This window comes from Anser anser (assembly GCF_964211835.1).
Source record: "Anser anser genome assembly, chromosome: 7".
Classification (NCBI taxonomy): Eukaryota; Metazoa; Chordata; class Aves; order Anseriformes; family Anatidae; genus Anser; species Anser anser.
In genome coordinates this window covers 16483841-16500408 of record NC_139727.1, presented here as the reverse complement: position 1 = coordinate 16500408, position 16568 = coordinate 16483841, and the positions used below count along the sequence as shown (strand labels likewise).

At 49.5% G+C, this 16568-nt stretch overlaps 1 protein-coding gene across 3 annotated transcripts in view; it reads right to left on the bottom strand.

Annotated features, from left to right (window-relative positions):
* Positions 1-16568, bottom strand: part of COL13A1 (collagen type XIII alpha 1 chain) — a 99400-nt gene that overhangs the window by 21223 nt on the left and 61609 nt on the right. For 2 of the 3 annotated variants that reach the window (XM_083844354.1, XM_083844355.1), the window contains 18 exons: positions 16376-16408; positions 15493-15519; positions 14877-14939; positions 12880-12933; positions 12136-12222; positions 11446-11490; positions 10694-10738; positions 10034-10102; positions 9490-9513; positions 8525-8578; positions 7974-8018; positions 7488-7640; positions 6856-6954; positions 6227-6280; positions 5382-5423; positions 4842-4868; positions 2932-3012; positions 440-475 (listed from right to left, as the gene is read on the bottom strand). In XM_083844354.1, coding sequence (XP_083700480.1) covers positions 440-475; positions 2932-3012; positions 4842-4868; positions 5382-5423; positions 6227-6280; positions 6856-6954; positions 7488-7640; positions 7974-8018; positions 8525-8578; positions 9490-9513; positions 10034-10102; positions 10694-10738; positions 11446-11490; positions 12136-12222; positions 12880-12933; positions 14877-14939; positions 15493-15519; positions 16376-16408 — 1038 coding nt within the window. The remainder of the gene's footprint in view (positions 1-439; positions 476-2931; positions 3013-4841; positions 4869-5381; positions 5424-6226; positions 6281-6855; positions 6955-7487; positions 7641-7973; positions 8019-8524; positions 8579-9489; positions 9514-10033; positions 10103-10693; positions 10739-11445; positions 11491-12135; positions 12223-12879; positions 12934-14876; positions 14940-15492; positions 15520-16375; positions 16409-16568) is intronic. The other variant, XM_083844356.1, reaches the window with a different exon arrangement.

Below are 16568 nucleotides of genomic sequence, written 5' to 3'. Positions count from 1 at the left end.
TTTGCTCACAAGATAAAGCAGACAGGAGTTATTATGCCAAAGACACAACTGAAGAGCTGCTGTTGTGAAAAGGCTGCAAGCAAGGTTACCACGGAGAGCAACAGGGTGGAGGGATGGAGACCCCTCACAACAAAGCAGACAAGAACCGAGCATCGTGGAACCATGTGGGAGTTTCATTCATCTTGTTATTGAGTTAAAGTGGAAGAAGTAGGCTGTGATCCCAGGATCCAGACAGACTCATAGTATCAAGAAACAAGCATGTGTCTTAATTGCCTCCCAGACTTTAACACGCAACACACACACACACACACCCCGCACCCCCAGAACCTGCTTTGGAGAAAATAAGGTTATTCTTGGCATAAACAACACTGGTGGGAAAGACGAGACAAGTCACGATACTGGGGGGAGGAACGTAGGGCAAAGGAGAAATGGAACTCACCGGTGGTCCAGGCCTGCCGTCTAAACCTGAAGCACCCTGAACAGATGGGGAGGGTTAACAAAAACAAGGCAGGAGGAGAGGGGAGGAGGGTGAGGGGGGGAAAGGAGAGGGGAGAGGTGAGTGAAGCAGTGACTTGAGACAAACATATGCTTGCAATCAACAACAACAACTAAAGATCTCAAGGACAAGTGATGGTACTTACAAGCAAACCAACAAAAACAAACACTGAATACATGTAATATTGACCTGCAGCTTTCAGATCCCCTTAAGAACACAAATTTATTTCCCTCTTGCCGTGCCACCAAGAAAACCCCTGAGGAAGAAGCTGCTCTATGACAGGTGAGGAGGACAATGTGACAGTGGAGTTGAAGCCTGCATTGGCTTTGCACAACACAGAGGAGACACAAAGCTCAGAGGCCTGCAGAGCCATCAGCAGGTCTTCAAGTTCCTACCAAGAAACCCAGGTCCTGTAGGTACACAGGTAGGTAGCTGCAGGCTTCCTCCCCTCTCCATCTCTTGTCCAACAGGAGAGGTGAGGAACTGGTTGTCTGCGGGCTTCTAAGACAGGTGGTCCATCCCCTTGTGTCACCAGCACGTGCGTACACCAGGCTGAGCTAAAGGGGCGCTTTCCTGTCTGCTTGGTGCTTGCCCTGAATTTCGTCATCCATAAAAGCTTGCAGTGGTTCTGCCCAAGGTCTGTCTGGCACAGTGTGGTATCTCTGACAAAGACCAGGTGAGCAAGCTTAGGTAGAACTAGTACAAGCAGTGAGTTTCCTCCACTTGCACGTGACAAAGTCATCTTGTCAGTCACTAATGCAGACAAACCAACTGAAATTCTGGCACAACGTCAAGCACAAAGTCTCACATGAAAAGCCAGCAGAGCCAACTGGGGAATTTTTTTTGGCATCTTTGTAGTAAGCTCTATCAAATAGGTCCTGAAATATTTCCACTGCATTTAGTTTGACAGACCGAAAACACTCTGGATCACATGTGGGAAAAGCTCAAGAGAGGGTTACGTAGTTCTGAAGAGGTCCGCAATATCTGTGATCTTACTAGAATCCCAGTAACTGTGCCTCTTAGTTGGCCAGCTGATATTGTTAACCCAACAAACAGAACATTTCCGAGTGAGCCTTCCTGACTCCACAGCTTGGGAGCAGTGTTGTGGAAAGCCAAGGGACTTGGCCATTGCTGGAGCAGAGGTCAAAAGACCAAATGCAGGAATAAGCCACAGGACCCTGGTTTCTGGTGGGGCTCTGCAGGGTAATTCCCAGGGCATCTTCTGTACAGACTGTCACAAGGACCTCCTTTCCCTGTCCTGGTTCCCTCAGAGTTGAGGGAACACCTGTTTTTACACAGAAAGCTTCCATTTGCATTTCTCAGGGCAGAATGGGGACTGGGTTTTTATTTCTCGTGGCTTCACTGTCCTTTGGATTAGAGCCTTCTGAAAGCATCCCCTTCTCTCCATTGGCTATGCGAGGAGCCTGTGGCAAATACACTCATAACGAGCTCATGTGAGTGCCTAGAGTTAGATGAAGTGCTGGAAGGTAACTGCTATAAACACAACTGAAAAAGCAAAACATTTTACAAAGACAGACATGCACATCTCAGCCAAAGTCAGGGACAAGAGCTCTGGGTGATCAAACAAAGGCAGACAAAGTCTCACAGTGCACAGGATGCACTCTCGGTAGTGCTCGTTTCCAGGCAGGACTCTCAGCAAGGGGAGATGGTGGGCTCGGCCATCAGTGCTTTCCATGAGAGGATCTGGGGGCTGGCAGAGCAGCTGAGTAGGACTGAGCTAGTGGTAACTCATTCTCAGCACTCAGGTGAGTCTCAGGCACTGGGTGAGGAGGCTTTTTAGCAGATGTGATGCGAGCTTTTCTTTGCAAAGTCCTCAAGTTTGTATCTAAAGCTCTTATAACTTCATAATTCTGCCAAAATTCCTCCCTGTAAGCTAAGCAGTGCACTAGTGCTAGCCTGGTGTTACTGAGTTCACAAAGCAGGAAACAGGAGGCTTCTACTGCGTTGGGGAAAGCATCAATTCCACTGCAGAGGCGATAGGAAAGTACTGGGTGGCAGACTGGATGCACTCAGAACCACCACACTTTTGCACAAAGCCTGGCCCAGGTGGCAGGCTGCTGGCAAGATGTTCCCTTTGTTACTTCTGCACATCTTTGTGCTTCAGGGAGACAGGGCAAGACCAGCCACAGACATTTCAAACAACCCATTGGAAATTACTGTTTTCTCCAAACCTGCCACAAGCAGAAAGAGCTACAAGGATCAGTGATGTATTTAACAGGCCTAGGAGATTAAGACTGCGTATAGAAATTGAAGCTTTGTAAGTTTAAGAAGCAAAGGCACAGTTATTTATAGATCATCTTTCTCTGACTTTACATATCAAATCCCCGTGTACATCTCCCATTGAGGGATCTTCTTACGGCTGAAACAAGTTTGGCTTGCTGCTTGCAAGTGCTGCTTGCTTCCTGGATACTTACGGGTAATCCCAGTGGCCCTCTGTCTCCTTTTTCACCCTGGACACCCTTCTCTCCTTTCATTCCATCAATCCCTGCTTCCCCCTAAAGGAAGAAGGATGGAGCAGAAAATAAACCCACCGTGACACCACTTATATAACAAACATTCCTCTGTTCTGCTCTGTTCCGAGAGCGATGAAGCAGCAGAAAATGCAAGAGGCAAAGAACAACGCTTTAGCCTGATTCTTGGCCCAACCTGAAGAAAACCAGTATCAGTTGAGTGACTTGCACGAGTACCTGTCCTACATCAGTGCCAGTAAGAGGGGAAATCAGGCCCAGATGATAATTGAAGATGGTCAAAGGGGGACTGAACTTGCCTCTGTGTTATTCTCCCTGCTCTTGCACGGTTTGTCAAGCAATAGTTTTAAATGGCTTTACATTTAAATGGCTTTACATCTTAAACTGTGGATTCACTGGAAGCGAATGACAGGTGTCTATAAGCTTTGAAGAAAGTCATAACAATCTTTTGAAGACACAGACTTTATACATGCAAAGGCATCAGTTTCAAGATTTGGGGGGAAAATTTTCATTCTTTTTCCAACTGTACTTTTGAAATTCAGTAGTATAAACCACAAAGCAGTATCAAATACTACATTTTTATAAATTCAAAATGCAATCCCCAAAGCTTTTTTCCCACTACTGCAGTTTGTAAAGTATTTAAAAGTCATTATTCTGGTTGCATTTTGAAACACAAGTGTCAGAAGTACAAAGTTTGCACAGAAACAGTGTGTCTGACTGGTGCACCCTTCTACAACTTATAAAAGACAACACTGTTGGCTCACTCTACCAGCACACTCCAGTTTCCATACCCTGCATTACTGCCCCACAACACTGTTTGGCTTGGACACACACCTGGAAGAGTTACAAATTTCTAACGTGTCTGCAGAGGGTATAAAATTCTCTTCCCTCCCCTCATTACAGAGCAATTTATTACTAATTACAGGGACGGAACAAAAACTTCCCCACTCAGGACATCTCATTGCACTTGTTAGTTTAGCCTACATAGATCCTCTGTTTGAGGAGGAAATCAGTGCAGTACTGTTTGTAATCCAGCCTGTGCTGTGCAAGACTGCCACCTGCAATTATTTGGCAGCCAGCCCCCAAGAAGGGGCATGTGCCAAGTCTTAGGGAAGTTTCCCCAGACACTTGATAACAGTAGCTAGTGAGTTACGGACCTGGAAGGCAGATTAATTGTATTTGTAATCAACATTCAGAGAAGAAATGAATCAGGATAAATGTACCCTCTTCTCTAATGCCCAAATAGCACAGTTAGCCAAACACTAAGTCTAGCCAGAATTAAGATGTTTTGCACATTTTCAAACCTTTGCTGAGAGTAAGGAAAAATGCAGATCTCATTGAATATTTCCACTCAAATATTTTTTCACCTAGGTGCATTAGTTTACTGTGGGTAAACCAGTGGTGCAGACTGAACAGAAACACATTTAGATGGAGATTAGAAAGCTTTAAATCACCAAGAACAGAGAAGTTCTTGAATGGGTTTACAGCAGAACTTACAGCGTATAAAACCTGGCTAATTTTAAGGTAGAGTTCAGTTACTTAGGACTGTATGACAGGCTGCCCATCCTGTTGTATAGACCTTTTACCCTTCAGACAGATTTCAGCTATGCTCTCACGGGAAGATTTCCAACAGCCAGTGGCTTCCTTCTTCTCTAGAACAGGAGAGAACAACTGGTTTTCTGAATCCTAAAATGAATGCTGCTAACCCATTTTCTTCAAGAAAGTATACAGAAGGTTTTACTCTCTTACAAAGTTGGAAGAAAAATAACTTTGAAAGCTAGGGGGTTGTTGAAGGGAATTCTTGCACCTCAGACAACCCTAGTCAAATTTCAGGATTTGAAGTTTTACAGCCTTACCTTCGGTCCCGGGAGGCCCTGAACACCCTGTATTTGGGATGAGAAACAAGGTATGAGCAATGCTTAAGGGTGTGCCTTAAAAACCAGGTATTCCAGTTCATTGTACAGCACAGAGCTTTCATTTTCTGACATGCTGAGGGCACAAATGCTTAGCCCAAAGGCCTCTTTATTTGTGTAGAGGGCACTTCATGTACTGTTCTCATCTGGTAATGAGGAGGCTCTCGCCAAGAACAACCTGGCTGCAGGCCAGGCTTGCTATTAAGACCATTTTTGCAGTTGATCCCTTTAATCCTGTCCATCCCGTCTCACTACTGTCTTCCCTTTCATCTCAGACTAACATAACCTTCTCCCTTTACTTCCCCAGCCCCTCATAGCTCTGACCTGCCCTGGGGGTGGTTTTGGAAACGATGCTAAGCATGTTCCTGCTTCAGTGCTGCAGTGTTTCTGGCAGTTATCTCCACCCAAAAGCCTCCCCAGCCACTTCCCACTCTATCCTCACTCCCAGTGCCCCTCTCCTCAGGTGAATCTCTCAAAACCTACCGGAGGTCCTGGTGGTCCTTGAGGTCCAGGGGGGCCAGGCATCTAGAAAGCAACACAAGAGAAGTCCCTGTCAACCCACCAGCCTCAGCAGGTGAAGGGGAACTGCTCAGTGGGGAGGCAGGGCACAGGCTGCAGCTGAGCTCTGCCAGGCTTGGAAACCTGGACTGCCCCTGAGGGCTGCGTTAGAAAGTGGCAGCAATCCAGGACAGAGCAGCCAAGAAGCAGCAGCAGGATGCTGGGGAGGGTTATTGTGGCAGCTGCAGAGACTTAGGTGGAAGGAAAGCAGTGATTTTTTTTTCAGAAAAAGGTCCACTTCCACTACGGTCCCTCCGTTACTGCAAGGATTCACAGGATTAACAGCTAGATGGCAGCCGTTTCAAAATATCTGGAGGAAGGTTGCTGGCCCTACACACACAAGAGTACTGATAGCCTGTGGGACTCCTCACTGCAGGGTGCTACAGAAGTTAAGAGTGAGCTTTGAGGGGAGAAGTGACAAATTCATGAACCCAAGATCTATTGAAAATATCTAGATCCAGGCAGGTATTTTTCAGAAAATCCCTTCACCACAAATGCCAAGGAAAATAATCGTTATGCTTCTCATAGGCTTCTGTTCTTCCCTAGGCATTCATTATTGATTGCTTGCCGTGAGCTAGATGGTTCTTGTGCAGAAGAGAAGTAGGGCATCAGGAGCTAAAGACAGCTGGCAGTTCAGCCCCACAAGATGAAGCTGGCTGTCCCTCAGTGAAGGATGTCATAAGAGGGTGGGATGTGCTGGTTTCCAGCAGCCAAAAATCATCACTCCTTTACTGACAGAGATTGCAGAGAAAACAAGACAGGTGACCTACCGATTCTCCTGGGTTTCCTTTGTCTCCACGCTCCCCAGGCTCGCCCTTCTCTCCCTGCACACAACAACAGACCCTGTCACAACAGCTGCACACTGGTGCCTCACTCCAGCAGAAGCCACCCATGAGCCACCATATGTCAAGCAGCTCCCCAAAGGAGGGGTGGGAACAGAGTGGGTATGACTCTCACAGCTCCACTTGTCTCCAAAGCACCCCTGCTTCCAGAGGTGACGGCCTACAGAAAGCGAGGCCCCTGGGAGCAGGGGCTGTGGACACTGCCTGCCTTTCCCAGCAGCAGCCTCACACCTCTGTGGCACTGCAGCCTCCGAGGGAGGAGGCACAGCAAGCAGGCCCTGCTGTCAGCAAACCAGGCGTCTCGGCTGACTTGGCTGCATGAGCACCTGCCAGAGCCCAGCACCTCCTGCCAGCGGTGGGAGCAAACACCCAGCTGGCTCCCCGCCTGCTGCTGGAGCCCCAACAGATGTTTGCTGACACCTAAGCACCTAACTCCAAGGGATGGGGGGGGGGGAGGGGGGTCTGAGGCTCCTGAGACACTCTGCACTTTGAGAAACGTCTTTCTCAATACTGTTTTCACCAAGCAGGAAAAGTCAGCCTGTCTTTTTCACTCTTACTGTCAATCCTGGAAGTCCAATGGGACCCGGCAATCCTGATGGTCCTGGCATCCCTTGGTCACCTCGTTCGCCTTTCTCTCCAGTGGGGCCATCAAGACCCTATGGATCAAGAAAGATTTGCAGTTTTCTGAAAAACTAAGACAGGCATAAGAGACATTGCCAGAGACGGGACTAGCTCTGGTCCCTCCAAGAGCACACTGCAAAACCTAGACAGCCTTCAGACACCTGGGGAAAGGGAAGGCTGCACCAGCATTGAAAACAGACAGCAAAGTGCCTGAAAACCCTCCTGTCATTGTGGATGTGCCATTCCCCAGCACAGGGATGGGGAACTGCTTTCCTGCCTCCAGGTTCTGCTCATGGTTAAGCAGTTCGCTGTAGCCCATGCTAGAAACACACCAAAAGCTAGCTGTTGCAATAGCAAGAGGTTTTTTTCCTAGTAATCCTCTGAAAACACAAGATTTCACTGCATAAAACCCTCTTGACTAGTGCTGGGGATGCAGGAGTTGTGACAGGCTCAAGCCAGGAGACTGGGCACTGCCCCAGTCACTTAGGGGCTTTGAGATATCCAAGAAACCCCGTAACCTGGACAGCCACAAGGACAGAGCAGTGCTGAGAGGGTCCGATTTACTTACCGGTGAGCCGGCTTGTCCTGGCTCTCCTTTATCCCCCTTTTGTCCTGCAGCCCCAGCATGGCCTGGCTCTCCCTTTATCCCAGGAGGTCCATCCTTTCCTGGCAGCCCGTGAGGGCCAGGGGGACCCATTTCTCCTGGCTTGCCCCGTGGTCCCTAAAAGAAACCCACACAACAACAAGTGAGTGTAGATAAGAGTAAAGTTAGACTCCCTAGCCCAGAGACTCTTTCATTGCTCATTCACTCAACACTAATGCAATTTGAAGAGGCAGGAAAAATAAATAGTAGATTTGCCTTGCCATCCCAACTCTTCCTTAGAAGTTAGTACCTTAATAAGCCACTAACACACATTTTTGTGGAGCCAGATCATTTCCCCCTACCACCTCCTAGGGGAAAAGTAACTGTGCATCAGCAACAGCAAGATGGAGCAAACTAGCCCAATTTAAGGCCACTGAAGGAAAGAGCAATCACAGAGGCTGCTTGTCTTACCTTTTCTCCATCATGGCCTGGAGGACCTGGCAAGCCAATTTCACCCTGAAACACAGAATTGTTACTCTGGCAGTTTGGAAGCAAGTATTCTTACAACTTGTGTGGCATTGGGATGATGAAGGATGGGCATTACAGAAGCAGTCAGCAGGGACTCTGACTTTGAAAACTAATAGTTACAGAAAAAGCATGGAAAACCCTGGTGAAACAGTACATCATGTGAGTTCTAAGAATTTCACCAGCCTTGTTTACCCAGAACAACAGTTCATGGCCCCAGCACTGTAAGTCTCCAGCCAACACAATCCCTGCAGAGATCAGTTCCCATAAGCTGCTTCTTAAAGGGGAGTAGAGTAGAAAGGATCCCTCATCTTTGAGATAATGCCTTGGTGGGGGAAAAGGGATTCAGGATTTCATGCATGAGGTGTGGTAGAGCCTGACCAGATGCATCCTGATAGTGCCAATAGGAAGAAGAGGAGCACTGGGGAGGGATATTTGTGAATTCTGCCGAGACCACTCCCATGTTTCCCTCAGCTCCACAAGGCCTGAGCAAATACCTTCTGTCCTGGTGGCCCTGGAGGTCCAGCCACACCCGGAAGTCCTGGTGGTCCCTAGACAAAGAAAAAACAGTTTTCAAAATATCATCAGGGTTTTTATTTTTGTGTTTTGTACCCTGCTCCTCTGAGTTTAAAGGGGAATTTTCCTGGGGACTCCTAAAATTGTATTTGCTTGGGAAGCTAAGCAATGGCAGGCCCTGAGTTAGCAACAGGCTAAATCCAAAGCAAGTTGTAGATAAGTATGCATTTCTCTACTTTCTTATGGAAGAAAAGTTACTACAGCTATTCACTCTTAAAACTGAGAAGAACCTAACAAGGTTTTCCCTTCCTATCTACAAAAAATGTATTTTTAGAGTAGAGATCATAGGAGACACTACACTTCTTAGATCCTAATATTTATGAGCAGATTTTATGACCAGCTTTGGCAATTACCACTTTAAGGCAAGCAGCTTAGCCACTAGGCAGCAGCTTAGCCTAGCAAGTGGTGATGCTTACACCCATTTTGCTCTGCCCTGTTGTTGTTATGTATTTTAAAAATCCAGTTCCCCCCACCCCTGCTTTAAACAATTAGATTTGTATGGGACTCGTGTCAAATTACACTTACCAGTGGTGAAATGATGTCCTCCCCGCCCACCACAAAGTGCCCACCATGGACTGCCAATGCTCTTTATTGCAAATCGCCCAAGGCCTCTTTTTTTTTCCACTTGGGTCAGCCCCCCCTTGCTCTTCCCTGCCCCTTCTGAGCAGCATGCATTACATTACCTCTTAAGTCAGAGAAATAAAGGGCATTATTATAATTCAAGTGCTAAGATCAGAAGGCAAGGTGAGCTCTTCCTTCAGCTGTCAACACTGCCCCAACAGCAAAGGCCAAAAAAGCTTCAGTTGCACAAAAATCACCAGGCTATCTGCTTGGGATGAACGTATGGCCACTTGCTTAAAACCACACAACAAAGCCAGGAACTCACCATCAAGGCCAAAGTTCGTATTTCCTAGGAAAAAAGTGAAGAAACAGTAACAGTCGTTTGAAAACAGAGATTCTTCCCAGGCTGGGTTTGTTCTCTTTTAATGTAACACCAGCACAAATGAGTAAGGACCTTATAGAATGAAGCCAAAAATCATCTCCAAGTCCCATAGAGCTGTTATTGAGCAATTCCTCCCACATCTCTTTTTTCCAAGCAGAACCCAGGCCAACCAGCAGTGCGCAGCTCTGGGAGGCTTTGCAGAGCTTTCTTTCACCAGTGTACCCCAAGTCACAGGCCCCTTTTGAGGAAATTCACGTGGCCTTTGTGCCCACCAGTGCTAATGCACCTCTTAAACAAGATGCAAAAATGTTTACTGAAACACAGCACGCAGTGAGCTATGGGCCGAAGGGAGCTATAGAACAACTAAGTATTTCCTTTGCTGTTACTGCTGTGGAAGCAGATCTAAGCTGCTCTGGGTTTTCTGCATCCCCTGGGAAACAGTAAGACACCCAACAGCCACCTCGTGGACAGCCAGGCAGTTGCTCACCTGGAGAGCTTCACTGATGTTGCCATCGTAGTCCATCATTTCATCCTTCCCAGGCTCTCCTTTGGGGCCCTGCAAAATACCAGACCTTTAGTCAGAGTTTAGGGATCGTCCTTACCACGGTACAGCCTGAGAGCTGTGGCTCACCCTAAAACAAGAAGGTGTCAGAGAGGGGTCAGTTTCACAAGGTTCTGGTTTTCCATTTGTTGAACTAAGCTCAAAAGCATATTTTATAGAGGAAACACTATAGAACTGTAGCCAGGTGACCCCCAGACTATCAGACAACAGTCAGAGTCTGGCAAACAGTGAAGTTGAGGCCAGAATCCAGGAACTGTCTCTACCGCCAGACTTGGCATATCAGCAAATGGCAGCAGCAGGGTGTCCAAGTGCCAGAATTCAGCCGGGGGTGCCCAGACACACCTCTTGCTGATGAGCTGAGCATGAGGTGGCTCAGAAGTCTATTTTTTTTCCCCCTGAAGTAGCAGTACCTTCTGATAAGGGTATGGAGAAGTGGCCTGTGTCAAACTTAACCCCTGACCACCTGTAAGCACTTCAACAGATGGTGAGAACATCAAGAAAGCAGAGGCCCAACCTAGACAATCAGTGCTTAGACCCCTGTGGAGGGCCAAAACCCTTTAGAGGTGTTAGTGAAGGGACACCTACCCGTGGGCCCATGGGTCCCTGCTCTCCCAGTGCACCAGGCTCCCCCTGTAACAAGAACGTGCTGTTAGCAGTGCCCATCACTTCAGCTGCTTCAGCTCCAGGAACCTCCTCTCTCTGCTGGTCCTCTCTGACAGTCTAGGTCAGGCTAGAAGACCCTGCACGCGCCTGCAATACCTCAATAACCTCAAAGTTTGTAGGTTTTCTTTGCAGGAAGTAGCCTTCAAACCCCCTGGAGCCATACCTGCTCCCCCAAACCAGCCTGATGGGCTCTCTGGCACCCTGGAGATTCAGCATGCTCCAACAGAGGCTGCTGCTGGAAGAGCTGCCTCTGGGGGACCAGGCCAGCCCAGAGGCTGTATTTCACTCTCCCCCTTCAACATGCTATGTGTACAAGACCTGATTTCTGACACATGACTGAGACCAGCCCATTTTGCACAGAGCCATCTCTCCTTTCCCTTCTCCAGGTTGCCCCTGTTCCTCCCCATCTACCCAGCCGAGGGGGCACCCTCACCACTGCTAACAGGCTGGGGCAGCCCCTATGCCTCTTTCATCCCACAGGTACAGCTGCTGAGCACGGGGGGGCTGGCCAGCCAGTCTTCAAACAGCCTGATCCTCTGCTTAACCGTCTGCTTTTTGCCAGCTTCCTAGACAGCTCAGTTTTAAAGTGCTTCACTTCTGCTACATTTTCCATGTATAGGAGTAATTTTGCAGCTACTGAACCTGGAGCTGGGTTGCACACGAGCCCTCTATACCTTTTCCCCCTGCGGTCCTGCAGCGCCAACATCACCAGCTTCTCCCTGAGAGGAAAAGAAAGGGATCGTTCTGTATCGGGTGGGTGGTGCAACTCCTGCATTTCCAGGAGAAAGGACCACACCAGCTGAGCACCCCGGTGTGTCACCCCAATCTCCCAACAGGACTTCACACCGGTACCTTTCTCCACTACCCAGCACCAACAAGTATTGAGCGTGAAGGAAAGCATCCACTTCACGCCCCAAGGAGGAGTGCAGGAGGGCTGTTCCCCACATACATCTGAGATAGAGCCTGAGTTTTAAGCATTCTTGGGGTGTCCTTTGCCAAGAGGCAGGATTTCTGTGCCTTTCTCTAGGAAGTAGGAGAAGAAGGGGAGAGGAGGTTTGGATGGCCCTGGTCCTGCCTCCCTACCTCAAGTACCCCAGGGACTAGAGGCTGCTGTTCTGGGCACCTGTTTTCTCACAACACCCAGAGGGGACTTATGTGAGCACAAGGAGATTGTTCTCCTCCTCGAAAAACAGTTCACAAAGTTTCTCTCCTTCAGCAATTTAAACAACTAAAACACTCTGCAGTAGCTGATGTCCCTTCAGCATGTAAGCAGAAATGGGGACAGATGAGTGTAAACTTCCTCCACACCTCGTGCTGGGCACAACGCCTCACAACAAACTCCGGACGCAAGGAAGAACACTCACCTTTGGTCCAGGGGGCCCAGGTAGACCTGGGGGGCCGGGTTCCCCTTTACCTCCCGCCAAGGCATTCTCACTATTTCCCTTCTCGCCCTGTGTGCAAAGAAAAACAGATCACGTCTCGCTCCATCTCTGCAATTTCACCTAGCAAACCGCTGGCTTAGAGACTCAGGGCCCAGGATGAATTTTGTCAGTGTCCCCCCACCCTCAGCTGGCCTCCAGACAACCCAGGGACATCCGTGCTCAGAGCCCCAGCTGGGTGGCCAAGATCCAGGCCAGTATTGCTCTGCCTGGGGGCTCCAGCTCCGAGCCCTGCCAGGGCTTCACACAGCTCTCACCTCTTCGGCTGCAGTGCTCATTCCTTAACCCCACGCCTCCAGTTTGACCACACTGTGGGTTGTTTTTTTCCCCACTGTTGAAACCGAGCTGATAAAACCACTTGATGATGGCTTTTTTTTGGTACATCTGCCTCTGAAGCTGTAGTTCTCAGGCAGACAGCGTTACAGAGCAGATACAAGAGCAGTAACAGGAGTTGTTGTTAAACTCTCATCCTCTGCCACTGCCATTCAGTGCATGGTCCCCTTTCCCAAAGGGCAAGTACCTAGTGAAAGCCTGACTTGGGAGGCGTGATTGCTGCCCACCTCTCAGAGCACAGCTGAGAGCCACAGGGGAAGGGCTGCATGCAGCTAGCGTAGGAGAGAAGAAGGAAAGGGGATGAAGAATGGCCCCAAAATCCCAGACGATACAAACCTTCAGGCCAGGGAGTCCGGGAAGCCCAGGGTCACCAGCTCGTCCCTTCTCCCCCTGTTGAGGAAACACAGCCAGGGGCTGACTGCAGCCTGTGCAGGAGAAGCAGCCAAAGGAGAAGCTGCTCATGCTCTCAAACCGCTCCCCTTCCCCTCTGGGATCTCATTTTAGGCACAGACAAAGCACCTGCCAGCAGTGCCTGCTCAGGCAGGGACATGCTGTCTGGTGCCCCTTTGCCCACCTCTGCACATCACTGCCATTTCTCTCCCAAGGAAGGTGAGTGGGCAGGGGATCCAGACCCCCCCCATCCGCTATCTCCACCTTAATGCTCGGGTCTGCTAAACCCTTCCTGCTGTCAGCCCTCCAGCACAGGCTCTCCCCATTTCTTATAATTAGGGAAGCTGCTGCCCAGGGTGCCTTATCTTATTTGGGGTGCAGGAGTTCAGCTTTTCCCGCAGGAACTGCCCGCTAATTTCCCAGTTTTCACCCCTCCCAGTCACCATGAACTGCACTGCTCTGGCAAGGATCCCAGCCAGCGTTCCTACACCTCTCCCAGGGGTGGCTCCTGCCCCCACCTCCAAACCCCAGCCTCATCATGCCTAAATAAAAGCAGTGCAGCAGCTCAGTTAGCAGCCAAGCTCTGTGACACACAGTGGTGGTGAAAAGCAGCGAAAACAGGAGTTTTGGAAAGGGCAGGAACAGGTGATGGTTTGAGGCCCCCGATGGGATGCCTGCAGAGAGCTGCCCAAGGCACCCTGGAGGATGGGGGATGTCGCAGGGCAGTGAGTAAAGAGGGCAGCCAGCACCCAGCCTTCGCTTGGTGAAGTGACTTTGCTTAGTTCACCACAGCATCTGGATCATCTGTGAATGACGGGGGTTCAGTCAGTGGTCTTGATGTTGAAATTAGGTTCTGTTCAGCCTATTCCATCCAACCCATGGTTTCCAGCTACTGCGTGCTGTCTGGGGCTCTGCCTTTTGTCACAACAGAGTGTGATATTGGAGAGTTTTTTATGCCACAAAGACATTTCAAGTGCATCAGCAGAAAAAGATGTCCTTACCTGCAATCCTCACGTCTCCAAGACTAACAATTTGTGCAGATTACAAAGAACAATTCAAAATCCCTTTCCTAGCAGGTGCCTAGCTCTCTCCAGAGCAGCAGCACACCAGACCAGCACAGCGTTCCCTGGTGCTGCACACCAGTCTCATCAGAGCTCAAGGGCACACATCTGGCATGCAGGGGGCTTGCATCAATGCTCCAAGAATAGACATGCACTCGTGGCTCCATGGAAAATAATTAACAAGCAGTAATCACTTTTAGGCAATTCTGGAGTGCAGTGACCCTTTTCTCTAAGGTATTTCAGCCTGCTGCCACCTGGAAGGCCCCCACCAGCTTTTCTCCCATACCAGAGCATGCATCAACTAATACTTCTCTCCCTGGAAAGAAGAAAAACATTTGCAGGACTTCATGCCCAAAGAAAAAAAAGTTTGGCCTTCAGAGTTTTGTTAAGGATATCAGAATTTAATCATCCCGAATCCTGTCCCAGAGCTCTGCGAGTCCCACGCTCTGCCTTGCTCTGGTTTTGGTACCGTACTGTTCATTCCAGGCACGGTTTCAGTACACATGCCTGTAAGGGCTACAAGGGCCCCATTGAAAACGTTGTGCCACCTGAACAACGGTGTAAAGAGGCAGGTTTCCTGAGGAGGGAGGTCAAGTTACTGAATCCTGGTGTAGGGTGTTATTTCTGGAGCCAAGAGATGCAGAACTGTCCTTAGCTGTTCCTGGGACACGGCTATGCCCCAGGCACCTCACGCTGCCCTGCCTGCTGCCAGCCCCCACCTCCTGCCAGCGAGAACATGCAAACGCACTTCACAAACGGGGCAAGAGCCAGAGAAGGACACACGATGCCCCGCAAGCACAACAACGCAAGGCCAAGCAGGCTCCTGCCAGCTCCCGCTCTCAGGGAACACAGCACACAAAGCCCAAACACACGGTGTCCTACCCGCTGCCCCCTTTTCCCTGGCAAACCCGGGGGGCCCATCCTCCCTGGGACTCCAGGCTGTCCCTTCGTGGGGAAGAAGAGAGACAGAGAATGGCTGTTACGTGGCTGCCGCATGCTGTAACACAACCCTGCCAGCCTCACACATGGGGAGCCAGCTGTTCAGAAACCAAGCCAGCTGCTTCGTGATGGAGAGTGACGGGGTATTTTTGTACCCTGCCCGCCACAGGAACTCAAACCAGGTCACGCCACGCTGAGACGGGGAGGCTGTGCACGAACAGAGGCACTGGGAGGCAGAGGGGGTCCTGGGAGAAGGAGCTTGCTGAGCCAAGTGTGCTGTGTGTGTTTTGTGGGGTAGGGACAGAAGGCAGCAGGAGGGTGCTCCCCAAGCCACAGGCACCAGCAGGAGGGAGGGAATCTGTTCGCAGTAGTCTCTTGCTCACTTGGCATCACTGCATGTTACTGCCATTTGCTATTGCCCTTGCTTATGGGGCAGGTGTCATTGTGACCTGGATTTGGGCACTGGGAAGTGCAGGGCTATTCCTCAGCTCCCTCACGGGATGTGGAAAAAAACACAAGACAAAATCACAAACAAAACAGAGCAATGCCTACAGAGTACCTTTTCTCCTGGAGTCCCAGGCTCACCCTGGTGGGGAAGAGACAGGAAAATAAAGTGAGAAAAAAAAAACAAACCAAACAAACAAACAAACAAACAAAAAAAAAAAACAACAAGAAGACAGCACAAAACCTCCTAGAGCTATCAGGGTGGAAGAAGGAACCTTTCTTTATGGATGTCTTGCAAATAAAGGCATGAGGGTGCATTAAATGCATATTAAAACAAGCTCCAGGCAGAAGTACTATCTTCATTAGTCAACTCCTGGACTGCTGAAAAAAAAAACATCAAGCCTCAAACAAGAGGCTTTTGGGAAACTGAGTAACCGCCTTGCAGCGTTTCAAGAAGAGACTTCCAGATGCAAGGGAGCATGGTAAGACTTTTCTGCTGGCTTTAAGGAACTTGCCTGCTCCTGGCTCTGTTTGCAGACTGCAAGGCTGCAGGCACAGCTGGGATGTGGGGGTGTGTGTTAATATGGGAACCATGTGGGATCAGGGAGAAAAACCCTCCCCACCAGCTCTGGAGATAACTTCCTTATCTGTCTTTTCTGCAGCAGCTGGAGGTGATCAGGACAACAATCACTGTGCATCTCAGGTCCCTCAGGGTAACTTTCGGCCCCCTAATAGGCACCCAGCTCGCCCCTTGCTCTGCTGCCATCCCTGTCCTGCTGTGGAGTGCCATGAGCTCACCAGCCTCTGCTCAGAGAGGTGCAGAGCAGCAGGGGCACTGCTGAAGGGGGATGTAGCCTCTCTGCCAAAAGCAACAGCAGTTCTGCGATTCCCCTTTAGTGGGAGCTCTCTGACCATTTTCCCGTGCCCTCCTCACACAGCTCCAGCCCTTCTCTTGGATGTGCCCTATTTGAGACACTGCAGAGTAGCACAGAACTGACCTTCATCCCGGCGGTGGCCAACCCAGGGGCGCCCTGTCAGAAAGAGAAGAGACAGAAACCTTGTTTAAATGAATTGGACATGAGGTTTTTTGTTGTTAAGAAATAAAACAGTACCAGCCAAGTGGAACTATAAGGCAAAATCCACATCTTTTCCTTTCCAACACTCCGAAGTAATGCTGTAACGCCACAGAGC